A 27,739-nucleotide genomic window follows, 5' to 3' on the forward strand; every position below is an offset into this window, starting at 1 on the left:
GGTTAAGCTACGGGGAGATTCAAAACGCATTCTTACGTTAGTAACTCCTTTCTAGATGTTTAGACAACGTTTTCTCTTGTAGTCAAACCAACTACATACAACCAATCCCACATCAATAATTATACATTCAATACAAATCCGGACAGCCCACACAACACTCCAAACAGTCCGCATTCACAACATTCAATAGCGATTCACATACGGCTACTACATTCTCAAGTTATTCGTAATAGTTTGTAGCCTTAACGTTTGCATGTAATAACTTTATAACAGCCCATCCAACATACAACACAATGCATAATCTTAATTATCATTAATCTTCCAAGTTCAATAAGAACAACAACAACGTGTCAAAACAGTCCGTATGCGATTTCAAATCAATCCATACCTTACAACATTCGATAATAGTTTACATGCGGTTATGACACCTCTATTTTATTCTCATTAGTCTATAGGCGTAATACTTCATCATAATGATTCTATAACAGCCCAATTACTATGACAACATGATGTATATTCTTAATTATAATTAGTTTTTCCAACTTAACAAAAACAACAACACGTCCAAAACAATCCTTAACCAACAACATAAAGATGCTCGGAATTTTTGCAAACGTTTACAACATATTAAGCGAACTACATACGATTCTTACACCTTATTTCATGTCTTCTTTTCATATAATTTCAGTAAGTTATGACCAGCAACCACACGACATGTACATCATCACTTCATACGCAACTAAGCTACCTTGTCATCACTATAATCCTTACAACAACTCACAAATGATTTTAGTTTCAACTCCAACCATCAAACACCTTCATTTCCATCATAAAATTCATGACAACAACAATCAAAATATCAAGTAAAATCAGTTCATTATCTTCCACACAAAACAGTCCCTACACGGTTTCAACATGCTTCCACATCACACACGAAATCTCATGGATTCAATTTATATTCATACTAACATAACTTCACCTTTAACCTTCCAATTCTTTTTATTCTTTTTACCATGAAATATAAGATAGCATCAACCATAATTACTAAAGAAAATCAGTCCACCATGGCCACTAAAACAGTCCCTATGGCCACATTAACATTCCAACACCAACATTCATGATCTTATGCATGCAATTCATGTTCATCAAGTTACAACCATACTTCAACATCAACATATATAATTTCATGTCTACTATCATGTTCCAACATCAACACACATCATTTCATGCATGAAACTTATATTCACACATCTATATCACCCTTAACACATGTAAAAGAAAGTTAGATCTTACCTTGACAATTCGACTTCTCAACTTGGCTAGAGTTTGTGAATTGAAATGATAATGGTTCTTGTTGCTCCAATGACTATCTTCACGTTTTTAGGGACCTTCTAAAGGGTTGAAATGCTTGAAGAAATTATTTTTTGATCAACACTCAAAGAGCTCAATTTCAGCCCTCTTGGCCGAGAGCTTCTCTCTCTAGGCTTCAAGTTTTTTATTTTTGTGTTGTGAAGTTGAAATGAGAAGATGATCTATCTTAGTCTTCCATTTTATTAAACTAATATGCCTACAAGTTGGACACAACACATGCTCCACTCATGACCTTGAGCACTCAATTAACTTTGCATTAAATTTCATTTCTTTCTCCCTGACTTTCGGCTAAGTGTTTGGCCGAGCCCCCCCTTGTCTCTCCTTTTTCCTTTACTTTTAATTGTTTACAAGACAATTGCATGTGTAGTGAATGAATCATACACTAACCTTTGTCCCTTGCAATCATACAAGGATGAATGGTCAATATTTAAATGTGCTATGACTCATCCAACTTGTATGTCTTCATAAAATAATGCATGCCTTCATAAAATAATGGACACCTTCAATATTCAAATGCATGCCTCAACTTTTTCTCCCCTATTTTCAGCCATCTTGGCCGAACCTCACATGGAATTTTCCTTCAATTTAGTTGTCCACAATACAATGTAAGTGTAGTGGATGAATTAATGTTTAAATGCATATTTGTTTGTCTTCCATAATAGCCTTATTTTAGATGACCTTGAGTCATCTTTTGGACATGGCATGTTATGGTGCATTTTGGCTCATTGTTGCCACTAATTTTTACTTAACACCACAATTAAGTAGTTTCTAATCTCCAATAACATTTTTATACTAAGTAAAATTTATAACCGATTAGTTCTAGTTTAGAAATTAAAAATCCGAGGTTTCTATCTCATGTCAATTCCTTCGCGAATAACTCGACGTGTAAAATACGGGGTCTAACACCAACACTTAAGAATTCTCAAAAACTTTATTTTCTCACTCCAAAAACATTTGAATGCCTCGGGAGTTGCGCCACCCATCCCCATAAGTCAAATACACTCTAGAGAAGCTAGGGGGAGGGTCCACGGGGGTAAAATAGGTAAGATAGCAAAACAATCAAAACGACCTAACGAGTAGTTACACTTATTGTAAAGAATCTATTTCTTTTGTTGTACCATTTGTTAGTAGGGGAAAAGAAGTCTTCAACTTTAAGTAAATAAAAGATAATCTCTCTATCTTAACTTGATTTATAAAAATATAATTCTAAATTTATTAATGTAGTGTGCTAAACGCGGACAAATTCACTAGTTGAATAATTAAGATTCAGACATAAAAAGGAACAAACTTAATGATTGAGATTTGAATAAGTGTTAGGTATGAAGAAGAATGTTTTCCACGAACAAATAAGTAATTTTCTTACTCATTTTTTTTTGTGTTTGGTACACAAGTTGAAAACGTTGTCCAAAAATATTTGTATCTAATCTAGTCAAACAGTATGGTTGGGTTACAGGTTATGGGGTTGGGCTTGGAGTGTGTTGGAAGAGGAAGTGACCATCAATAGATAATGCCACTTGTGGAACTTACATATTTTCATTGGTGAAGTCATTTGTCTTATATTTATAACTAGATGGGGATGCCCCGTGCTCCAACATTTTAACTTATTCAGTGGTTGTAAAGAATTAAAAAGAAATAAGCTTACATACATAGACGATTGACGCTAGCAGCAGCAATATGAGCACAAATGGTTAATGTTGTAGCAAATGTCAGAATTGAGAATCTTTTCTCTCTAGCTAAGTGTACCCAACAAACTGCAAACATTAATTCTTATAAAATGATTATGCATTAAATATAATGGCATAGAAGTAGCATAAGTTTCCTAATACATGTATAGTCGTTAGAATTCCATGAACTGAACAATATACTACTTTCTTACAATTTTCCTCGGTTACATATAAAGTGCACAACATAGACATTTGTCAACATGAGAGCTTGCAGCAAAGCGCTCCCGTCTCTGAGTTTGTCGACCAACTTTATCCACCGCAAGCCGTTATTGTTCTTCCATGTTCAAAGTAGTAGAGCAGTAAGTTGTTACTTTTTAGCTTGAAGAATTCTTAATCTGTAGTCATTGCACTGCCACCCAAGGCATCCCAGCTCTGCAACCAAAATCACGTTATTCAGCTTTTCAGTTTAAACAACCACCTGCAATAGCAACAGAATCTAATAACATGAGAATCTTAATCACAGCGACAAAGGGAAAAGCTTACTCTAATCTTTATGCAGTGCACTTGGTGCCATTCTTTTTTATAATGTTATGTGGCATCGAAGAGCATATGGAAGCTGACACTGCTTGCATCACACCAACAACTGGAGAAATAACATTTTTCATTAATGTCCACCTGGAGAATAATAGGACCAAAAATGTTACTACACCCTCAGCCTAAAATTCTGAAGTTCACGTGACAGGCACCAGAAACTTAAAGTAGATATAATTTCAGATTGTATGAAAAGGAAAACATACCACAACACCTAAGATAGCAAGGAAACGAATAGTGCTTGCTTAAAGAACAGATATAGTGTTACACCTCGGAAAATTTTCCGTTGGTATGAAAGTGAATGAACTAGTGATGAGTATGAGTGTATGATGTCCATGAGTAAGAAACGACGTTTGATGACCTTAGGCGAGATTTCAAAGGTATCCGATGTGAGATGAGAAAGTTGGCTAAGTTAAGACGAGATACAAGGTGAGCAATGCATGCAAATGGATGTGGGTGATTAGAATGAGAAGTCTAAGAAATATGAGAAGTTGCAGATTTGCAACTGCCCAGTGGTCGTAAAGTACTAGGACGGACCGTAAAATGGTATACGGTCCGTAAACTGGCAGTCGTAAATTGGCATGCAAGACTTCAAGTTTCTGCCAGTCGAGGAAATGGTATAATACGACCTGGAACCATGGTCGTAAATCACCATACAAGCAGTCCAAGTTTCTGGTTCTGGAAATGGTTAAATACGCCCATGATGGACGGTCCGTAACTGAAGGACGGGTCGTAAACTCAGTTTACGACCACTATTCACTTCAACACAGATTTGTAATTCATTAAATAAAGAGACCAACACTTGTTTCATTTCATTACAACATTACACCCTCTCTCTCTACAACTTCTCTCTACTATTATTATACAAGTTTTCAAGGATATTTGAGGATCAACAACATAAAGCAAGTGAATTAAGAGTAAGAACATCATCACAGATCATCCAAGTCAAGAACCAAATGGAGAAAAACTTGGGTTTTGCTCAAAGTGGAGTATTATCAACCAAAGCTTTTTCCTACAACTTCTAAGGTAAGATTCATGATTTTTACATGATGTTTAAGGTATTGGAGAGTTCAAATACATGGATTGTAGAAAAATATGGTCAAGTAGGTCATGAATGATGAATAGTGACATTTTGAGAAATAGTTTGAATGGAATTATGAATGTTGTGTGTTGAGATATGAATGTTATATAAATGGTGTTAAGATCATGAACTAGACACTTTAGACGAATGGACGAAGTTGGGTGTTATGACCATGAATATGGGTGAATTAGGAGTAAATTGAGGAATGTGGATAATGTGAATGACTAATGGCCATTGTTATGATATTGATGAAGGTAAAAACGCTAACATTGGAAGGGAATGCGCAAGGGTAGAATAATCCGATGAAAAGGTATGTAAGGCTAACCCTTCTTTCATAAGGCATGGTTCTTGGCCAATTTCCTAAACTCCTCTATATGAGTACGTTGTCTTCAAATGATTGATATTCCGAGCTCATAAGCTCACGATCCTTGATATGTACTACGATTGTACTACGCACTTCATATGACGAGTAAGCCTAGGACATAGATGTAGCGATAATGATGATAATAGTGATGACGATGATAATAATAATAATAATGATGCTAAAGGTGCCTACGGGCTATTATACTTATATGTGCCTATGAAGGGCTATAATGAAACCCCGAGCTTATAACGCCGGGTAGAATATATGTATATGAATATGTATAAAGTATGTATACGATTACGAAACGCGCGCACACCTCTGCAGATGGTACGGATAACCCTGAAGCCTTGGTAGGGCCAGGTATGAGCAACCTTGAGCCTTGGTTGGCCAAGTATGTATATGAAACACCGATCCTACGAGGTCGGGTATGTTATGTAAATACTATGTATATAAAATGACTATGTATATAATATGAATACGAATGTGATAAGACTATGTATATGAATACGAATAAGGACATGTATACGAATATGAGCACAAGTATGGTACGAGTACTATTATGAAATACGGATGACGATGTATGTGTATAAGTGCGTATGAGAAATGGAAAGTCCTATGAAATGCAAGTAAGTGCTATGACGATGATATTATTATCTCCCCTCCTATGATACTTCACATGTTGTTTACTATGCTTATACATATATCGATGTTGATCATGCTTTACATACTCAGTACATTCTTCGTACTGACGTCCTTTTATTTGTGGACGCTGCGCCATGCCCGCAGGTGCACTGGGAGATAGACTTAATCCATAGCTGCTTATTCAGAGACTGCATAGCAGAGCTTCTTTTCTTCCAGAGCCATAGCTTTTGGGTACTTATTCTTTTGTGTATATGATTATGGGAATAGCGGGGTCCTATCCCGCTCATATGTTTTGTCATATTCTCCTTAGAGGCTCGTAGTCACGTGTTGTGGTTAGATATGTTTGGCCTTGTTGGCCCATGTTTTGGATATCATTTTGTCGGCCATGTTGGCCCACGTACATCGATGTGGCATAAATGCCTATGATGATATGAAGAGGTGTTTGTCCAATGGGACTAGTTCGATAAACGAAAGGAATGTATGTCTAATTATGTGGCTCACCTAGATGTAAGTAATAAAGTAAGCTAAGGGGTGCCCGGGTGGGCTAGCACCGGGTGCTCGTCGCGGCCCCCTAGTCGGGTCGTGACAAAAGTGGTATCAGAGCAGTTCAGTCCTAGGGTGTGTCTACGAGCCGTGTCTAGTAGAGTCTTGGTTATGGGTGTGTTGCACGCCACACTTATAAACAAGAAGCTGCGGACATTTTAGGAATAAATGACCTTCTTTCTTCATAAGAATCGTGCGATAGAGCTATGATGTAAGAAATTCTTGTTCCTTAATCGTGTATTGTGTATTGTGTATTTCAGAAATGTCTGTAAAGAAAAAGGCTACAGCAGCCCAAAAGGGCAAGACGGTGGCAGAGAAGCGGGCTAAAAGAGCACCGCCACCGGTAGTAGAGGAAAGTGAGTCCCAGAGTGCGGCTCAATATCAGTCCTCCCAGACAGTGCCCGTTTCTGAGGAGCATGAGGGAGCCTCAGCCCCCGCTCCAGCACCTCTAGCTCCTCCACCAAATGCTTCGGGCCAGGATGTGAAAGAGGCCATTACCTTGTTGACTCAATTGGTTGCGGCCCAGGCTCAGAGGCACAGTTCAGGGTACGGTGATAGGGCTGTTAATGCAAGGGCCCGTGACTTTATTACTTTAAACCCTCCGGAATTCTCTTGGTCAAAGCCGGAAGAGGATCCCCAGGATTTTATTGATGGTATGCTAAGGACGCTCCGATTGATACATGCTTCGGACACCGAGTCGGTAGAGCTAGCGTCATATAGATTGAGAGATGTCTCGATCCAGTGGTATACGGTATGGATGGCTTCACGGGGAGCCAATGCACCTCCCCTGGTATGGCAAGAATTTGTTGATGATTTTCTCCGTCATTACATGCCTCCAGAAGTTCGGCGAGCTAGGGCCGATAAATTCTTGAACTTGAGGCAAGGTAGTATGAGTGCCCTAGAGTATAGCCTCCGTTTTAACTCCTTGGCTAGGTATGATTCGGCCATGGTAGCAGATATGGGCGACAGGGTACACCGATTCGTAAAGGGCCTAGGGCCACATTTGATGGATAAATGCTTGACTGCGTCCCTTCAGGACGGTATGGATATTGCACGCATCCAGGCACATGCTCAGAACATAGAGAAAAGACTACAGCAGCAGAGAAGTGAACGCGAACAGGATGGGGGTCACAGCAAAAGGGCCAGATCTTCAGGCCCAATGAGTGAGTCCAGAGGCGGACACAGGCAGCAGTTCCCTAGACATTCGGGCTATTCTATGACCAGTGCACCTCCACGGTTTTCAGGCCAGAGATTTGATAGGTCTGCTCGTTCAGGGCCGAGTCCGAGTTACTCAGGACCTGAGTTTAGAGATGATTCAGGCCAGTCAAAGCCATCTGTGCCACGATGTTCCCAGTGTGGGAAGTTGCATTGGGGTCAGTGCCGATTGGGTTCAGATGTTTGCTATTCATGCGGTCGACCAGGCCATATTATGCGTGATTGCTCCTCAGTGCATGGTAGAGGTAGGACCCAGCCATCAGGGTCGGTAGCCGGGTCTTCGACATCTGTACGCCCTACGGGGCCAGGTTCACATGCGCCAGTTGGCCCTGGTAGGGGTAGAGGCAGAGCTCCCAGTTCTAGCGGTCCTCAGCACCGTATCTATGCTTTGGCTGGGTGTTATGACCATGAATATGGGTGAATTAGGAGTAAATTGAGGAATGTGGATAATGTGAATGACTAATGGCCATTGTTATGATATTGATGAAGGTAAAAACGCTAACATTGGAAGGGAATGCGCAAGGGTAGAATAATCCGATGAAAAGGTATGTAAGGCTAACCCTTCTTTCATAAGGCATGGTTCTTGGCCAATTTCCTAAAATCCTCTATATGAGTATGTTGTCTTCAAATGATTGATATTCCGAGCTCATAAGCTCACGATCCTTGATATGTACTACGATTGTACTACGCACTTCATATGACGAGTAAGCCTAGGACATAGATGTAGCGATAATGATGATAATAGTGATGACGATGATAATAATAATAATAATGATGCTAAAGGTGCCTACGGGCTATTATACTTATATGTGCCTATGAAGGGCTATAATGAAACCCCGAGCTTATAACGCCGGGTAGAATATATGTATATGAATATGTATAAAGTATGTATACGATTACGAAACGCGCGCACACCTCTGCAGATGGTACGGATAACCCTGAAGCCTTGGTAGGGCCAGGTATGAGCAACCTTGAGCCTTGGTTGGCCAAGTATGTATATGAAACAGCGATCCTACGAGGTCGGGTATGTTATGTAAATACTATGTATATAAAATGACTATGTATATAATATGAATACGAATGTGATAAGACTATGTATATGAATACGAATAAGGACATGTATACGAATATGAGCACAAGTATGGTACGAGTACTATTATGAAATACGGATGACGATGTATGTGTATAAGTGCGTATGAGAAATGGAAAGTCCTATGAAATGCAAGTAAGTGCTATGACGATGATATTATTATCTCCCCTCCTATGATACTTCACATGTTGTTTACTATGCTTATACATATATCGATGTTGATCATGCTTTACATACTCAGTACATTCTTCGTACTGACGTCCTTTTATTTGTGGACGCTGCGCCATGCCCGCAGGTGCACTGGGAGATAGACTTAATCCATAGCTGCTTATTCAGAGACTGCATAGCAGAGCTTCTTTTCTTCCAGAGCCATAGCTTTTGGGTACTTATTCTTTTGTGTATATGATTATGGGAATAGCGGGGTCCTATCCCGCTCATATGTTTTGTCATACTCTCCTTAGAGGCTCGTAGTCACGTGTTGTGGTTAGATATGTCTGGCCTTGTTGCCCATGTTTTGTATATCATTTTGTCGGCCATGTTGGCCCACGTACATCGATGTGGCATAAATGCCTATGATGATATGAAGAGGTGTTTGTCCAATGGGACTAGTTCGATAAACGAAAGGAATGTATGTCTAATTATGTGGCTCACCTAGATGTAAGTAATAAAGTAAGCTAAGGGGTGCCCGGGTGGGCTAGCACCGGGTGTTCGTCGCGGCCCCCTATTCGGGTCGTGACATATATCTCCTAACATAGAACTCCAACGATCTCCACTAAGTCTACCCTATCTTCCAAACTTGGCATATGCATTCATCACAATGAAGCAGTCACCTACTGACAATAGGAACAGCGGACAATTAAATATAGTGAATATGCTCATGAATAAAATGAAACAGAAAATATTACTATAACACTAATTTAACCGTACATGTCCTGTTGTTTTTTTCTTTCCTTTCTAATAACTATCATATTGATATGTATATTCCGACATCCACTATCTCCTTGGAAGTAGTGGAAATCTCCTAGGTGGGCAAAACAAACCAAAAGTAAGGTTCTTGTCATTTGGGGATGGAATACAGCTTTACAGTGCCACAAACTGTAGCTGGATTCTTTTGGACTTAACAGAATGTCGTCCTTTTAAGTGGTCAATCACACATTATTCAAGTTCCTTTTAAAATATTAAGGGTCCTCTAACACAAAAAGTTTTAAATAAATAAAGTAGAACCATTAAATTCATGTAATTTCCACTCAAATCCTAAAAGCTGCTGAGTTTTCAAGTGACAAGAAGAACAAAGCTTTATAATTAAATCAGACCAAACTTTAACATATTGCATCCAGTTTCCAAATAGAAGGAAAGAAATATGTATATTCTCATCCAAACACATAAAATGAAGACTCTTTCAAAAATCGTCTTATCATATTCACATTCAAATAGTAACATATCATCTTATAATGCCATTCATTTGCATTTTTTTTTTAAATTTTATTAACTAATTTCAGACTGTCTGATATATAGAAGAGTATAGGCTTCGACTTCTCTACAGTAACACATTTATAGATCTACACTTCATGAAGAAAGGATTGCCCTTTTTCATTACTTGTCAATATATTTGAAAGTTGAGATATTGCGTTAGTATAATTAGTGGTCCTTTTATATATTCTTTTAAAAAGAATGTATCATTTTATTGACTCGGTCCGAATTTTGAATTTTCAAACATTTCGCTGCCTTATGTCATATGCTTGCAGTACATATCTCATCGTTATTTACCCAAATTATGAATGTTTTGATTTATACAAATTTGACTGTAATTTTGTTGTGAACTCTAAAATGAACCTGCCTTAAATTTTTCCTATAAATAAAGGACATGTCTTATGAAGAAAAAAGTATTTGCGGCCCTTGACGATACATCATTTACAGATGCAGCGTGCTATAAAGGCTACTCTGTGTCAAAATAAGCTGCATGCTTTACCTGTAATTATGCCTGCTGCCTAGGTTAGTGCATAGTGTAATATTTGTAGAAAAATGTCTTATAATATTTGTAAGATTACTAGGCTCTATAATGTGTCATTTTCTTTTCAATTACATTCAACAGAAATAATTTTTATGCAAAATTCCATTATTTCCTGTGTTTTTGTTTATTTACTAAAATAGAGAATAGAATAAGATAGCCTTCTGTTTAATGACTGATTTGGTTAAGTGATCCAACTTCCTTAAAAGAAGGAAGCCAGTACTAGATTTATTGATTTCTTGACTTAGTTTGCTATCTTGATTGTGTTTCATAAACTATCTATCAATGATGTTTGGACTCGAAGATATCTTTTGTTAGAGAACAAATTGAAAAATTTAATAACTTTGAGATGTCCGGTGTAAAGAAATTTCTTTTATGATACCCTTTCAAGTTGTAAAATTATCATCTGAAATATTTCTTATTTTGTTATAGCTAGAGAAACTTCCGTTAACTATGTATTCAGTTCTCTAGAAACTGGCTATGTAAAGCAACAAGTCTCTATTGTCTTGACCCTACAACAATATTTCCTGTATTCAAGAGTTACAATTATCTACTGCAATCCCAGAGAAGTCGAGTAAATTCTCAGAATCTTGATCACTTTGTCAATCAATCAAACTCATTAAAAATTAAAGAAAATTCTTTATTGTGACACTCAAGATCAGAATATAGATAAGACATAGTTACCATGGAAGAAAGCATTATATTATATGAAGGAAAAGAGGAGCATAATATTACCTAAAAATCAACGAAATTATTTGTTGAATGGGATGGCTGAGGAGCATTTTCCTGGTGTATGCAATTAAACCTATCCAAAACCTTTATGGTTGTCCAGCTTAACTTCTTAATTTCCTTCTTGTGCTTGCCTGTAATCGAAAATAACAACATATATCATGGAAATAGAATTTTGTTTAAAAACAAAGAACAACAAATTTCAGATTTCTTCCTTTAATAGCTTCAACAGTTGATATATCATCCAAATTAGATTAGATTGATCAAAAAACTGTTCGATTTTCACGTGATTTTTGTTATAGCTGTATACAAATAAGTTCCATAACAAAAAAAGTAATGAAAAAAAAAAACTTAAGGATCTTACATAGGTCATGTGAATGGAATATTTATAAATTGCATTTCATAATGTGTATATGCATTTGATGAAAGTCGACAATAACTATAAGAAAATCCCATAACTAAAGACCACAAGTTAAACATCCTATGTAATACTGGAAACACGGATCATACTATATCTCCCTCATTGTTAATTTTCCATTATGGACTGAAACTTCTCACAGTGAAGCAAATAGTTAATATTTTCCAACATTAAAGACAAACACGTATGAAGGCATAAACTCAATTTCATTTTCATAATTGTTACTTCTGAGCAGTCATTTAGAGTAATACGTCTTTCACTGGATCAACAAAAATCGTTAATAAGTCTACTAATGCACATTATTACACCCAACTCCAGCCAATAATCAAGTCTACTAAATAAAAACCAATAACTTAGAGAAGGAATGGGAGCAAACTATTGGCATTTTGATAAAATTGTTCAATTTACAACCATATTCTTAATTACGATTCTTTAACAATCAAATCATATAGGAAAAATAATTACCATATCTACATTTTCTTTATGCTCACACATATTAGCCAAAGTAAGAAAGTTGCACTGCAAGAGATTTAGCTATATGAAACTTGAGTATTAAGAGGACACATGCATTGCAAGTTAGGAGTAGTTAAGTGTCGTAGAGTTAATAGAAAGGCCATAAAACAACAAATTGTTGTAACTCTAAGTTGTGCCAAAAAAAAAAAAGGCATAAGCACAATTTTTCTTAATAGGAGTTCAAAGAACCGGCATGTACCCGAAAAAGACATAAAGGAATTATCCACAAAACAGGGAACCAAAAAAGGTTGAAGCTCACCACAAATCAACACACACTATCGCACAATGAGACAATGAAAAGGGAAATAGTATTATAAGGGTGAATATAATCTAAGAGGAAGAGGAGGAAATGCATAATTATATACATCCCAATTTAAAGAAGTTGCAGAATTAAAAGCTGACAACAGGAAAAAAAAGGAGAATAATTAAAATAGCAAACATTGAAATCACAATTAGTGACATATTATGACCAAAGATATGATAAATTGAATTAATCACAACAAAAATCCTATAATTTTTTTTTGAAATACTCTTACCTCTTAGTATGAACTCACATATCAGAATTAGCAACTTCTTCAGCCGTCCTTCCAATCAACTCCAACAAAAAACCCTATATGCATTTGGAGACTTTTTCATTGTTTGGTCCACCTTTGAAATGAAGCTCCGCCAAATTTAAAATCCTAAAAAGGAAAGGGTTGATTGAGCAGAAGTTTCTCAAAATGAAATACAAATATTACCATGGTAAAATTCCAACTTCTCCCTTTTAAAGTACATTATCCCCATCGCACATGTTAAATACAATACTACATTTGTTTGAGAAGCTTGAATTAAATGTATCTTCTGCAAACTCATGCAACACTTTTGATTAAATAATTTGGCAGTATTTTCCAGTGTGAAGAACAAATGAAATGCCTTAATCACAATTATTTAGAACTCCACATAAAAAACATCATTGTTTATAGTATTTTCACTAAATGATAACAACTGGGTTCCTTCTTGGTCATATGACCAAGCAGATAGTTAATCCGATATAAAAACCCAAAGCATTAGATACGCTAAATGTGTAGGTCCAAAGTACAGAAGATTATGCACAACCCACTACGTTGATCCAACCTTGGATAAATGTACACAAAACTGTGTCGTCCTCAATAACGACTCTGATTCAAGGATCATTGTGCTTTGCAAGCACCTTTGTTCAGCACACGTAAACTTATGTTAATATCCTATTGGTCAAAGGCATAAAAGGTCGTCGGTTCAAGACGTTCGTGAAGTTGAATTTTCAGTTGCATAATAATTGGTCTCAAATTTTAGATTACTTGTGATCTTGTTTTAGAGATATACATCCTACTGAATCCTTGCTTATTCTTAACAATTTTTCGAGTGTACAGATTATCAAGATATGACAAAGAGAAGATATAACATTCAATTGCGAAGAAAATACTGGAAGTTAAACCGAACAAATTATTAAAACGACATGACGAAGTTTTGGATTTTCTTGTTGACTTCCCTCATTTTCATATACATCACCGGTGGCTCTCCATGGTGGCTTCCGCGGACTCAATCAAGCAAGCCAATTTGGCTACTGCAAATACGAAGGGAGAAACCCAAAAATCTGAGACAACAAACCTAAAATTATAACTGTCGTATATTTGAATTCAGTAGTAAATGAAAAAAAAATTAGCATAAGAAAGCAAAAAAGACAGAGCAATGGGAAAAGCTAAGAAAAAATTTAAGAAGGTGAAGGAACAGAAAACGACCTGACTAATCCTCCGCCTCTTAGGGTTAAATACACCTTAATTTCTAAGGTAAATAGCCCAATTTTTTTTAATTGGATACACTTAACGATATAAAATCACTCAGAAAAACTGATAAATTCAAATTTAGAAAGTAAAACTTAAAGAAGGAAATTCGATACCTTGAAACTATGGGCCTACGTATCACTTGCTCTATAGATGCTGAAAAACTAACACCACGAACATCATAGTACTCAAATTCTTAAGAATCTTCTCTGTTAGATCTTCCAGAATTTAGAAGGGGAAAAATAGAGACAAAAATAGAACACCTCGCGAGTTCTAAATGCATAGAAAATTCTAAGATGTATATTTTAATCTCCAATTCAGAACCCTAGGTCAAAATTGCAAGACCACAAAAATACAACCCAAGTTCCGTGACAAAAACAAAAAACTCAGAAAAAAAAGCATATTAAACTCACCCAAAAATAGATGAAGCGGAGGAGGATAGACAAATATAATATGATATAATAATATGAATTTAATTTTTTAGAAAAAGTATTGATCAATCAAATAGAAAAATATTGTTGAGAAAATATTTACCTCACGCCCTAAGACGTTCGTTAAGTGCAAAAATAAAAAAACAAAACCTCGAAAATTATTTTTCTGTCCCTTTGCTTGTGGGGTACGAGAGGATACATACAATATACCACCCCTTCTGTGTCGGAAAGAAGGATTTTCAAATTCGTTTGTCAAACCCCTAAAATCTCCTCTCTAGGGTTTCCGATCGTAACATCACAATCTTACTCAATGGCAGATGATTCAGTTCCAGCTCCCGTAGTTGCATCGTCCTCGAATACGGGGGCGTTGGGTCAGTCAGTGATACCAATAGTGAACAAACTCCAAGACATATTCGCACAGCTTGGAAGTCAGTCTACCATTGAGCTGCCTCAGGTTGCTGTTGTCGGTAGTCAGAGTAGTGGCAAATCCAGTGTTCTCGAAGCCCTTGTTGGTCGTGATTTCTTGCCTAGGGGTTCTGATATCTGTACTCGCCGCCCCCTTGTTCTACAGCTTATACAGACCAAACGTAATGAAGATGAATGGGGAGAGTTCTTGCACCTTCCTGGCAAACGATTCTTTGATTTCAATGAAATTCGTTCCGAGATTCAGGTATAGTCTGCCCCTTCTGTAAACTTCCAATAAGGCTACATTGAATATTCAAATATAGCCTTGGGACATTTTTTAATTGGATTAGGAGCGTGGAGTACACACACTAACAAATATTCAGTCGGGGGGTTTTTAACCCTTGAAAGTTATAGTTCAGGGAGTAACGGAAGCAAATATAGTTTAGGTACGAAATTAGCAAAAACATGATAGTGTAGGGTTTTTTTAGCCAATAACTTTATGTATTATGATTGAAAAGTACTATTTTGTGATTTTTAAGGCGACACACTTGTTATAATACACTGTGGTGTGTCTATGTCGTTCTTTATAGATTATGCTCATTATTTTAGTTATTATATACCATTACTCTTGCATGGAGTTCACTTCAGTCATCAGATAATGAAGTTGAAAAGTGGAGATTACCTTGAGGGGGGACAATGGTATACTCCAATTACAAGTTACAACAGTCAATAGGTCAATGTGTTTAATTGTAGAATTGAGGTAGCATCTCCATGAAATAGAGAATACAGAGGATATTTTATCTGCTCTCTAATGCACAATCTAATTCAGAAATTTCACTCAATTTACTATTTTTTGCATATGTACTTTTATAGTAGTAGGATCGCTATAACTGACACCATTGAGTTCGACACGATAAGGTTACAGAAATCGGTTTTGAAGGACTCTATGTGAGTTTTCTGTGGAAATATCTGCATTTTAATTCATTATCAAAAAATATCTGCATTTTAGTATTCACTGTTTGCATTGTGGTTTTTGGTAACAATAACATCTTGTAGCAAGTATTGCGTGAGTGGGACACTCAAAAGGAGACATCTCAGTTTGTTGTATGTATGTTTTTGTTTTCTCATGCACGTAAGTAATGTTTTCCTTTTTTCTTCTGAGACTGGTAACAGTTAAGTAATTTCTTCACTTCCCAACTTCTAATTCCTTATGATTGGCTTTAGGCGGAGACAGAGCGGGAAGCGGGAGTGAATAAAGGTGTTTCAGATAAGCAGATACGTTTGAAGATTTTCTCACCGAATGTTCTTGATATTACTCTTGTGGATTTGCCGGGCATAACAAAGGTCCCTGTTGGTGATCAGCCTTCTGATATTGAAGCCCGGATCAGAACTATGATAATGTCTTATATTAAACTTCCAAGCTGCTTAATACTGGCTGTAACACCTGCTAATGCTGACCTAGCAAACTCAGATGCTCTTCAGATTGCTGGAAATGCTGACCCGGATGGTATGTCCCAAGATATGATTTCGCTAGGTGAGTTTAGTTGCCTCTAAGACTCTTATCCAATGGTTTCTTCTTGCAGGTTATCGGACCATTGGAGTAATCACAAAGGTCAGATTGATTGAAAATGAAATTCTTTCTTTTTGTTTATTATGTTTCTGTATTCATAGTTGGTTTTCATTGATTGAATTTTCTTTCTTTCCTTAGTTGGACATCATGGATAGGGGCACTGATGCTCGTAATTTTTTACTTGGAAAAGTGATTCCCCTTCGCCTTGGTTATGTTGGCGTTGTGAATCGCAGTCAGGAGGTAATGTTTCAACTTGACATGATGGAAAATAGTGAAACTTGTTAGCGTGATTTTATTTGCAAATGGGCCATTTAACTTCTCTCCATAAGCTATGATATCATTTCCATTGTGAAGAGTTTCTCGATTTGAGCTCTCCTGGAGATTTCATGTTTATGTTTTGGAGTTTCGCTTCATTTTTGTACCTTTTACTTTCACGACTTCTATTTTCCAGGCATTTGACAGGTTTCTATTTTGTTTTTGTAGTGGCATTTCCAGTCCATGCTCTCTAACTAGCACATTTGTGCTTTCATTCATTAGCAATTCTTCTTTAGGGCTGTGGTTTCTTTCTTGATAGTGCACGTGTTCACTCTTGTTATATTTTAACTGATATCTTTTGGACTACTTGGTGCCTTGACCTGTTTTCTAGGTCTCCTCTGCGTTACTGTAGTTTAAACTTTAGGTGAAGAGATGCTAGCTTTAAAAGTTTGGTGCTTCAAATCTTGCCTCCTATTAACCTCTTCAACATGATACTAACCTAATTTTTTTTATTGTTTTTTGAAACTGATTTTTTTTTATATGAGTATAAAACCTGCAGCTATCCATTAGAAAAAACCTATGCAGCGAATTTTGCTATCTTGGCTGACAATATTCTGTAATGTCGGCAATATAATATGTGTCAAATACTTTTAATTGCATACTTCCAATCAGTCTGAAGATCCGTCACAATTAAGGTCTTATTCTCATGTAGTAGTAACCTGGTGTTTGGCCTCTAGCATTTTATTTGCTTGTTCTTTATTATTTGATCATGGCATATAGATTTTTTTTTTTGGGAAATATGATTAAACACACTATTTTAGTGGTAGAACAAAGTAACAAATGGAATGAAAGACAATGAAGTTTAGAAGGATGTATAAAATGCCTAACAATAAGGCTCTTTTGTTAGGGTAAAAATGAGAGACCTTTTCGTTTGGATGATTGTGGTGTTCGAGCCAGCTTGGACACACCTCGACTGTTCCATTGGATATTTGCTATTTTTCACCAGAACAAGCACCTGCTAACTCATTGAACTTTGGTCGAGGTCTTCACCGAATTCATTGACTGCTAGGACATACCCACTTGGGGTCTAGTAGCAACTATGCCAGCTGTTTGATCCCTTCTGCTCGCCTTTCGTTGTACGTAAAGGGAAGAAATATATATATAGATATATAGTTGGCTCTATGTAGCAGCCAACCAAGAAGATGTAGTTATTCTTCTTCACATGGTCATATGACATCTAAGAATTTTAGTTCAAATTCTTGAATTATAACTCACACTTATAAATGTGTGTGTGATTTCAACATTTGTATAAATTGACTAGGAATACACTTGCAACACATGTGTTGAGAAACTAGTATATATATGTACATATTCACAGTCCGTCATGTCCATGCATGTATTATCTATTACTATTCTAAAGGTGGGAAGATTAAAGTGAAAAGTTGATTGATTAAAATGTCCATATAAAGTTAAAATGTCTTTTTTATCATTTGAATTTATGTCACTTCCTACAAGAATTCAAAAACTAATTAACAACTCTTAGTTATTATTCTAATTAATATGATGAATATGAAAAAGATAAAACTGTTTTATCTATCCCTTTGAACACAAGAGATAAAGAAACAACGGCAGCTACTCAATTTGGTGACTTTTGGATCCTGCAACGTTAATATGTTAATTATTATTTAGCAACGGAGGTGATATATAGATTTATCACCAAGAACTCCACTTGCTAACAACATATTTGGGTGTGAGATTTGTGACAAATGGATCAAAGAGACCAAAACATATATTTTCACTACGGGAACACAACCAAAAAATATGTAGTGCAATCAGATTGAATCCTAGTTGAGGACTTGTGTCTTCTGCCATAATAAAGTATAGATCGTTGCGATTTTTGAACTGTGCTTTCGAGGTAATTTGCCCTTTCTTTTCCTCCTTTGTATTTAGAAATAGTATATTGTAACATTTCGATCAGCGTTTTGAAATCCAAAAATGTAATATTCTTCCAGTACTTTGTCTTTGATTTTCTTTTTTCGGTTTGTCTTTGATTTTCTTTTGCTAGCTCGTCTGTGGTAATTAATTTAGTTTTAAATATTATGAACTCTACGAATAAACTGATGGTTTAAGAATCAAATGCGTGCAGGCTCTCAAGTCTCTAGACGCTCCTGGTAGACCAAGACGTAATTAGCTAAAAAAATTGAAATCCTTGTTCTTTTTCTGGCATCCCTTGATGTAATTGGCTATCCTTCTGATTATATAAGCTTTCTTTGAATAAGACAAATGCATATGATATCAAGTGTACAGTGATTATATGGAGAAATACATGTGAAGAAGCCAAACACATAGGAATGCTAATTTAATGGAGGAAGCCAGTAGTGTCGTAGTGGAATGGAAGATCGATCAATTACTTCTCTCATAGAGCCATGGTGTGTTTAAATACTAAAAGAATGTGCCTAGGGAAAATTGCTAAAAGTAATTAGTCACTCTCTTACTATTCATCAATTTGAGCTTGCATTTTTCCCTTCAAATTTTGTGGAACTCATTGCACGCATATTCTAATATTGTTCATATCATTTTAAAATGTTTATACTTTATATTGATTAATATGGAATGCACGTGCAACGCATATGATCAGAAACTAGTGTGCATATATGTACTTGAGTGGGGTGTGTACAAGACATAAGCACACACTTCAAATAAACAAACACATTAGTGGTTTTTAGGCCTATAAATCTTCTCAATTGCTTGACTGAAGCATTTATATAGGATATAGGCCTATAATCTTCTTAATTGCTTGACTGAAGCATTTATACAGGATATAAGGATGAATCGGAGTATCAAGGATGCACTTATAGCTGAGGAAAAGTTCTTCCGAAGTCGTCCAGTATGTTGGTACCATATTTTGTTATTAGTTAATTTTAGGTCGCTATGATTTATACGTCTTGATCTCTTCTTTGGTGTAGGTATATAGCGAACTTGCAGATCGTTGTGGTGTTCCTCAATTGGCAAAAAAGTTGAACCAGGTAATTAGTCCAAGAATCAGAGTAGTAGTTTCTATATGCAATAAATTAATTATCGATTTGTCATATATGCAAAAAAGTTCTTTGTAGCATTCAATTTCCTTGAACTGTCGGAAACGAAAGCAAGTTCATGGCATATATATATAGTTTAGTTAACATTTCTATCTTGTCTCTTAAAAATAAAAAGCATATAGATTTTTATCTTCTACTTCATTTCATTGTTAAAACTAGAATTGGACATTTGAACTGAGAAGAAAGAAATTTGTGTTTTGAAACATCTTTAACTTAAAGCACTTGAGATACGCTTTCCCTGTGATTATAGCAATACAAAATTCTTGGACATAGGAATGGTGTGTTTGTTCTGGAGGACATGAGAGAGAACCACTCAGGAATTATCTGTGGTAAGTAGCGAATTGTAGGAAACATGTATAAGATCATCTCTAAGGTTCTTTCCGTGCGACTTAAGAGGATTTTGTTCGAGACTGTTTCTCCTTTGCAAAATGCTTTCGTGGAAGGTATACAGATTCTTAATGCAACTTTGGTGGCCAATGAAGTTGTTGATTCCTGAAGAAAGTAGGGAGTGCTGGCAACTTATGCAAGTTGGACCTTGAAAAGGCTTATGATCATGTTAAGTGGGAGTTCCTGGACACTTCATTATGCTGAAGACGGTTTTTGGTGATTGATGGAGAAAATGGATCAAACATTGTATTTCTAATGTTAGGTACTCGGTCTATTAATGGTAGCCCTTGTTGTTTCTTTGGCAGTTCGAGAGGGTCACAAGCAGATCTACTATCTCCCATGTTGTTCATCTTGGTTATGGAGGTGCTGAGCAAGATGATGGATAGAGCTGTGGCGGGTGGTTATTTAAAGGGATTTACTGCTGCAGTTGGGGGGACGTAGTATTATGAAGGTTTCACATCTTTTACTGCAAATGACACATTGGTATTTTGTGATGCTGACCGATCTCTGTTGGAACATTTAGCTCATATGTTAACATGGTGTCAAGGCTAATGATCAACCTGAGGAAGTGTGAAATAATACCGGTGGGGGAGGTGGAAGACATTGCCATGTTAGCTCAGGCTATGAGCTGCAAGATAGGGGCTCTTCCCACTACCTATCTTGGGTTGTCGCTAGGTGATTCAAGTAATCCGGTAATATAGAGGGTTGAGAAGAGACTTGCAGGTTACAGAGAAGGTATTTCTCTAAATGTGGAAACAATTACTTATTCAGAGCACTTTATTGGGTCCCACATATTTTATGTCATTGTTCCATGCTCCAGTTTGAAAATTTAAAATACATCAGAGACTTCTTATGCGGATCGATTGACTGGGCAAGGAAGTTTCACTTGGTGCGGTGGTAGACTGTAATGAGCCCTAAGTATTGGGAGTCAAAGATCTTAGGGTGTTTGATAAGGCTCTATTAGAAAAATAGTTATGGATATTTGGGCCCGAAGAATATTTTTTTTTGAGGGAGGTAATTGTGGTTAAATATGTTTCTATGCCATATGGTTGTGCATTATGGAGGAATATTTTGAAGGGGTGGGAAGAGTTCAGTGCCGTAGTGGCTTAAGGGTTGGGGATGGAAGAAGGGTGAGTTTTTGAGTGCACAAGTGGTATGGGCTCTTTTGAGTATTACTTTGCAAAACTTGTACAAGATCTCTTGCCAGAGGGAGACGACAGTTCAACAAGTGCGTAAAAAACAAATTGGTGTTTTGGCAGCTAAGTTTTAGGAGGAATTTGCAGGTCTTGGAGATGACAGAGTTCCAAAGTTTGATTGAATTGCTCCACTAAATGTCACAGGAAAGTCACGATGTTTGGAGGTGGAGGCGGGTAATGGTGGAATGTTCTCTATCAAGTCTTTTTACGTTAAGCTTCTGTCTAAGGAGGAGGTTGCATTCCCACATAGCTTGATTTGGATTCCTAAAGTTCCAAAGAAGGTGTGTTCTGTCGCTCGGCTAGCGGCTAGAGGGGGACAACTGAGATCTTGAGGTGGAGGAATGGCCTACGTCAGCAATTGCTTTATGTGCAAGTGTTCGAGTGAAGAAGTTGATCATCTTCTCATAAATTGTCTAGTGGCGCGGAGGTTGTGGTGGGAAATCCTTTGATGGGTTGGAGTTACTTGGGTGATGTCGGGTGCTGTGAAAGAAGTATTGTTCAGCTAGAATATTTGTAAAAGAGGGAAAAGACTCATGGTGTGGAATGTGACGCCGCTTGCACTTATGTGGGTCGTGTGGAGAGGAGGAAATAGGAGACCTTTTGAGGGTGTGGAGATGAGTTTTGTTAAAGTAAGGAGTAACCTGTTGTCCCTTCATTCCTTTTGGTGCACCCATGATATTCCATCTTCTATAGAAGATTGGGTGTAGTTCGTAGAAAACCTTTTCATTTTGTAGGTTTCCTACTTTTTAGTATACTTCTTGTATATAGGTGTTTTTCTTTGCCCTTACATTAATGAAATTATTGTTGTGAAATAATAAAACTAAAATGCAAGAGAACATATATATGAAAGAGACTTGAAGATTGATATGATTTCTTTCACTTTTGTATATGTTCAGTAGGACGTGAGTGGTCCTATTTATAGGAAAACTAATTTAGTAATACATTTGGTTTCATCAACTAAAAAATAACTTACGTTTGGTTTCCCCAACTAAAAGATAATTTACTTTGGTGATCACTAATGTGGTTCCTGACATCCACTAAAACTAGGTGGTTTCATAACACTCCCCCTTGGATGTCCATTAACAGAAGATGTGTCTTGTTAAAAATCTTATTAGGAAAATCCAATGGACAACACCATGGGAAATGTACTAGTGAAGATGAAGTACAGATATTTTATAATACGTATTATAGCTCCCTCATTAAAAACCTTATCAGGAAAACCCAATGGGACAGAACCTATGGTTAAGGAAAAAAGAGTGCAGCGCGTATTAACTCCCCCGAATAAAAGCATCACTTAATATCTTGAAGATATCGCATTCCAATCTTGTGTATCAGTTTCTCAAATGTTGAGGTTGGTAATGCCTTAGTGAATAGATCTGCCAAATTATCACTTGAACGAATTTGTTGAACATCTATTTCACCATTCTTTTGAAGATCATGAGTGAAAAAGAATTTTGGTGAAATATGTTTTGTTCTGTCTCCTTTAATGTATCCTCCTCTTAGTTGAGCTATGCATGCAACATTGTCTTTGTATAATGTTGTTGGAATATTCCTCTCCAAAAGGAGGCCACATGTTTCTTGGATGTGTTGAGTTATTGATCTCAATTCTCAACCAAACGCATTCTCGACTTTCTTCATGAATGGCTATTATCTCTGCATGATTTGAAGAAGTATCAACCATAGTTTGTTTTGTTGAACGCCATGATATAGTTGTACCTCCACATGTAAATAAATAACCTGTTTGGGATCGACTTTTATGTGGATCGGATAAATATCCTGCATCTGCATAGCCAATTAGTTGTGAATTGGATTCATTTGAATAAAACAATCCCATATCAAGGGTTCCTTGGAGGTATCTGAATATATGCTTAATACCATTCCAGTGTCTTCTTGTGGGAGAAAAACTAAATCTTGCTAATAAGCTTACAGAGAAAGCTATATCTGGTCGAGAATTATTGGCAAGATACATTAATACCCCATTGCACTAAGATATGGTATTTCAGCACCAAGTGCTTCATCATTTTCATAAGGTCGAAATGGATCTTTATTAATATCGAGTGATCTTACAACCATTGGGGTACTCAATGGATGTGCTTTATCCATGTAAAATCTCTTTAAAATATTTTCAGTATATGTTGATTGATGGACAAATATTCCATTTGTAAAATGCTCAATTTGTAGACCAAGACGAATTTCGTCTTTCCAAGGTCTTTCATTTCAAATTGTCATTTCAAATTCCTTTTCAAACATTCTACTGCCTTTGGAAGCTCTTCAGGAGTTCCAATAATATTGAAGTCATCAACATATACAGCTATTATGACAAATTCTGATCCAGACCTTTTCATAAAGACACAAGGAAAAATTAGGTCATTTTTATACCCTTCTTTCAATAGGTATTCGCGAAGGCGATTATACCACATGCGCCTTGATTGTTTTAATCCGTATAAAGATTTTTGAAGCTTTATTGAATAATTTTCCCGGGAATCTTTATATGCTTCAGGCATTTTGAATCCTTCAGGGATTTTCATAAAAATATCATTGTCCAGTGAACCATATAAATAGGCTGTGACAACATCCGTCAAATGCATATCAAGTTTTTCATGAACTGTAAGATTTATAAGATATCTGAAGGTGATTGCATCCACCATAGGAGAATATGTCTCCATATAATCAATGCTAGGTCTTTGTGAAAATCCTTGTGCCACAAGTCGTGCTTTATTTCTTACGACTTCATTTTTTCATTTCGTTTTCGCACAAAAATCCATTTGTACCCCACTAGCTTTACACCTTCAGGTGTTCGAACTATAGGTCCGAAAACTTTGCATTTTTCAAGAGAAGCTAATTCAACTTGAATTGCATCTTTCCATTTTGGCCAATCATTTCTCTGTCTACATTCCTCGATAGATTTTGGTTCAAGTTCCTCACTTTGTTGCATTATTTCAACAGCAACATTATAGGCAAAAACATTGTCGACAATTATATCATTTCGGTTCCATATTTTTCCTGAGGAGACATAACTTATTGAGATCTCTTCATTTTTATTATTTTCAGGTACCTGAACCTCTTCCGAGGTTTTATTAATCGTTTAGTCTCTTTGCTCTTGTTGAGCAACCGCCTTTATATTATTTTCATTTTGATTATTTGCTCCTTTTCTTTTTCGAGGATTTTTATCTTTGGAACCGATCGGTCTACCACGTTTTAAGTGTGGTTTAGACTCATTTGCCTTAATTAATTGTCCTACCGGGACATCAACTCGAATTGGAGCATTAGCAGCTGGAATATGAGATTTAGTAATCCTTGATAGGTCATTGAATGCATCTGGCAGTTGATTTGCAATATTTTGCAAATAGATTATCTTTTGAACTTCAAGTTCACATTGATTTGTACGAGGATTTAAATGAGATCATGATATTGCATTCCAATCTATCTTTTTTTTTTTCCAGCTGCTTATTTTCTCCTAATGTTGGGTATATTGATTCATCAAAATGGCAATTAGCAAATCTTGTTGTAAATAAATCTCCAGTCATAGGTTCCAAATATTTTATAATAGAAGGAGATTCATACCCAACATATATCTCCAACCTTCTTTGGGGACCCATCTTTGTGTGTTGTGGTGGAGCAATTGGAACATATACCGCACATCCAAATATTCTAAGATGGGAAATATTCGGCTCCTGACCAAAAGCCAATTGTAATGGGGAGACTTTATGATAACTTGTGGGCCTGATCCTCACAAGAGTTGCTGTATGCAAAATAGCATGACCCCATACCGAAATGGGAAGTTTTGTTCTCATAAGCATTGGTCTAGCAATTAATTGGAGGCATTTGATTAGTGATTGTGCTAGACCATTTTGAGTATGAACATGAGCAGCCGAATGCTCTACTTTTATCCCAGTTGATATACAATAATCATTAAAGGCTTGGGATGTAAACTCACCAGCATTATCGAGACAAATTATCTTAATTGCATGATCTGGAAATTGTGCTCTTATCCTTATTATTTGAGCAAGCAATCTTGCAAATGCCAAATTGCGAGTAGATATATCATCGTAATTGCTGATGGTCTAGTAATTAATTTGTCTTGAGAACATGCAGCACAAGCGAATTCCTTAAATTGAATTATCTTCTGGCTCTTCAAAGAGTGCTCGTATGAATTCTCAATTATTTTGCGCATCATATTAGAACCGGGATGGCCCAATCGGTCATGCCAAATAATAAAATCATTTGAATTAGTAAACTTCTGGTTTACTATGGCATGTGTTTCAACCATGCTAATACCTGTGTAGTATAAGCCGGAAGAAAGAGCGGGTAATTTTTTTTTCGAGCACATATTTCGTACCCGACATCAGTGTAGTAATATAAAGATATTCAATCTTTTCATCATTTGTAGTCTCAATATGATAGCCATTTTGGCGAATGTCTTTGAAACTCAGTAGGTTTCTTTGGGACTTACTACAATATAATGCTTTATTAATTGCCAAATTTGTTCCTCCGGATAATAATAAATTAGCTTTTCCGGAGCCTTCAATTAATCTTGTACTTCCAGATATTGTATTAACATTGGCTTCTTTCATCACCAAGTAAGAGAAGTATTTCTTATCTCTTAAAATAGTGTGTGTTGTAGCACTATCTATAAGACATATATCATCGTAATTGATCTTGGGTCCAATTGATGATTGGGGAATTTCCATATTCTGTGAAACGTAACTTAAGGGTAAAAAGCAGAGCCTCGTGCTGATAACGTGTTGTGAAATAATAAACTAAAATGCAAGAGAACATATTTATGAAAGTGACTTGAAGATTGATATGATTTCTTTCACTTCTGTGTATGTTCAATAGGACGTGAGTGGTCCTATTTATAGGAAAAATAATTTAGTAATACCTTTGGTTTCACCAACTAAAAGATAACTTACATTTGGTTTCACCAACTAAAAGATAACTTACTTTGGTGATCACCAATGTGGTTCCTGACATCCACCAAAACTAGGTGGTTTCATAACAATATTCCATAATGCAACTTCTTGTTTTACGCAGATTCTAGTGCAACACATCAAGACAGTTCTTCCAGGATTGAAATCACGCATTAGTGCTGCATTGGTGTCTGTTGCAAAGGAGCATGCCAGCTATGGGGAGATCACAGAGTCCAAGGTATCTTTTGTCATCTTGCTTAACTTTACCATGCATATACCTGACCTATTGCTAGTTTGTTGTGATATGACAACAGACCGTTGATATTGGGTTTTTTTTCATGGTAGAGATTCTGTTTCTTATTCACTAGTTTTCCCTTATTGTATGTTGACATTATCCCCTCCTCAATCTAGGCTGGTATGGGAGCACTTCTACTGAACATTCTTTCCAAGTACAGTGAAGGTAATGTGGCCTCAAATTTCTGAGACTGCTAGTTTGTCAGTAGTATTTATGATTTTATTCCGCCAATGCTACTTTTTAATAAATGCTGTTGAGCTTTGTCGAATCTCATTGAAGTACAGATTCTTATCTCTGTCTCTCTCTCTTTTGGGGTTCGAGAACAGCATTCTCTTCAATGATTGAAGGAAAAAATGAAGAAATGTCAACATCTGAGCTGTCTGGGGGAGCAAGAATTCATTACATCTTCCAGAGCATATTTGTGAAGAGTTTGGAGGTGCACATCTTTCATATCAACTTGAGAATGCCAATCTATATTCTTTTCTAGCATGCAGAAAATTTTCTGTTTACCTGACAGTATGCATCTAACTGATGTTTAATAGTATTTGTGTTTCAAAGTATATGTATGCGGGATAGCCAGTCCTTCTATTATGCTGCTCCTGGGAGGTTCTGCTTATCTTTTATTAGTGTAAGCAATAGTAACAATGATAGCAATAATAATAATGAATTGTTTCCCAAGTGCATAGTAACCATATGCTAGCTACAAAAGATCTTATCATTCATCCACAATGTGTCTTATATCCACGAAAGTTGTAGCAGGAAGCATCTGCCTCCCATTTTGAATTACTTGCTTTAGCACTCTTTTTGTCTATAACCCCCAAAAACTTATCTATGTTGTCCCCTACAGCTGAACTTTGGACTCTTAAATTCGGGGTATAGTCCAACGTGTGAATGATTGAGAAAACTTAAAGAAACTTCAGCTTCTTCGCATCAGTATAGTGTCTTTGTTAATGTTTATTTGAATGGTATTCCAAAATTCATCAAATATCATCCAACTCGTCCATCTTTTGCAGGAGGTAGATCCTTGTGAAGATTTAACTGATGACGACATCCGAACTGCCATTCAAAATGCAACTGGTCCTAAATCTGCTTTATTTGTGCCGGAAGTAGGTTCTTGACGTGAACCTTTACTTGCTTGTAGAATTGCTTTTATTTTGTGCCAGTGGT

General features: G+C 36.5%; 1 protein-coding gene and 1 long non-coding RNA gene across 5 annotated transcripts in view; one reads left to right on the forward strand and one right to left on the reverse strand.

Annotated features, from left to right (window-relative positions):
* Positions 1 to 3,141: 3,141 nt before the first annotated feature.
* LOC132643696 (uncharacterized) lies at positions 3,142 to 14,616 on the reverse strand. Its single transcript, XR_009583709.1, has 5 exons — positions 14,145 to 14,616; positions 12,766 to 13,811; positions 11,305 to 11,432; positions 3,579 to 3,710; positions 3,142 to 3,467 (listed from the first exon to the last, which is right to left on the reverse strand). It is a non-coding gene; the product is annotated as an uncharacterized LOC132643696 (long non-coding RNA).
* A 3-nt stretch (positions 14,617 to 14,619) lies between these two features.
* LOC132643694 (dynamin-related protein 3A-like) overlaps positions 14,620 to 27,739 on the forward strand; it is a 48,482-nt gene continuing 35,362 nt past the window's right edge. For 2 of the 4 annotated variants that reach the window (XR_009583708.1, XM_060360216.1), the window contains exons 1-10: positions 14,620 to 15,129; positions 16,089 to 16,371; positions 16,448 to 16,476; positions 16,573 to 16,674; positions 19,508 to 19,576; positions 19,656 to 19,715; positions 26,402 to 26,515; positions 26,689 to 26,737; positions 26,899 to 27,008; positions 27,586 to 27,678. Coding sequence is in view for 3 of the 4 variants with exons in the window: in XM_060360216.1 (XP_060216199.1) it covers positions 14,770 to 15,129; positions 16,089 to 16,371; positions 16,448 to 16,476; positions 16,573 to 16,674; positions 19,508 to 19,576; positions 19,656 to 19,715; positions 26,402 to 26,515; positions 26,689 to 26,737; positions 26,899 to 27,008; positions 27,586 to 27,678 (1,269 nt within the window). In the remaining variant the exon portion in view is untranslated. The remainder of the gene's footprint in view (positions 15,130 to 16,088; positions 16,372 to 16,447; positions 16,477 to 16,572; positions 16,675 to 19,507; positions 19,577 to 19,655; positions 19,716 to 26,401; positions 26,516 to 26,688; positions 26,738 to 26,898; positions 27,009 to 27,585; positions 27,679 to 27,739) is intronic. The other 2 variants (XM_060360217.1, XM_060360215.1) reach the window with 2 other exon arrangements.

Source organism: Lycium barbarum, chromosome 6 (assembly GCF_019175385.1).
Source record: "Lycium barbarum isolate Lr01 chromosome 6, ASM1917538v2, whole genome shotgun sequence".
In the NCBI taxonomy this organism is placed as follows: domain Eukaryota; kingdom Viridiplantae; phylum Streptophyta; class Magnoliopsida; order Solanales; family Solanaceae; genus Lycium; species Lycium barbarum.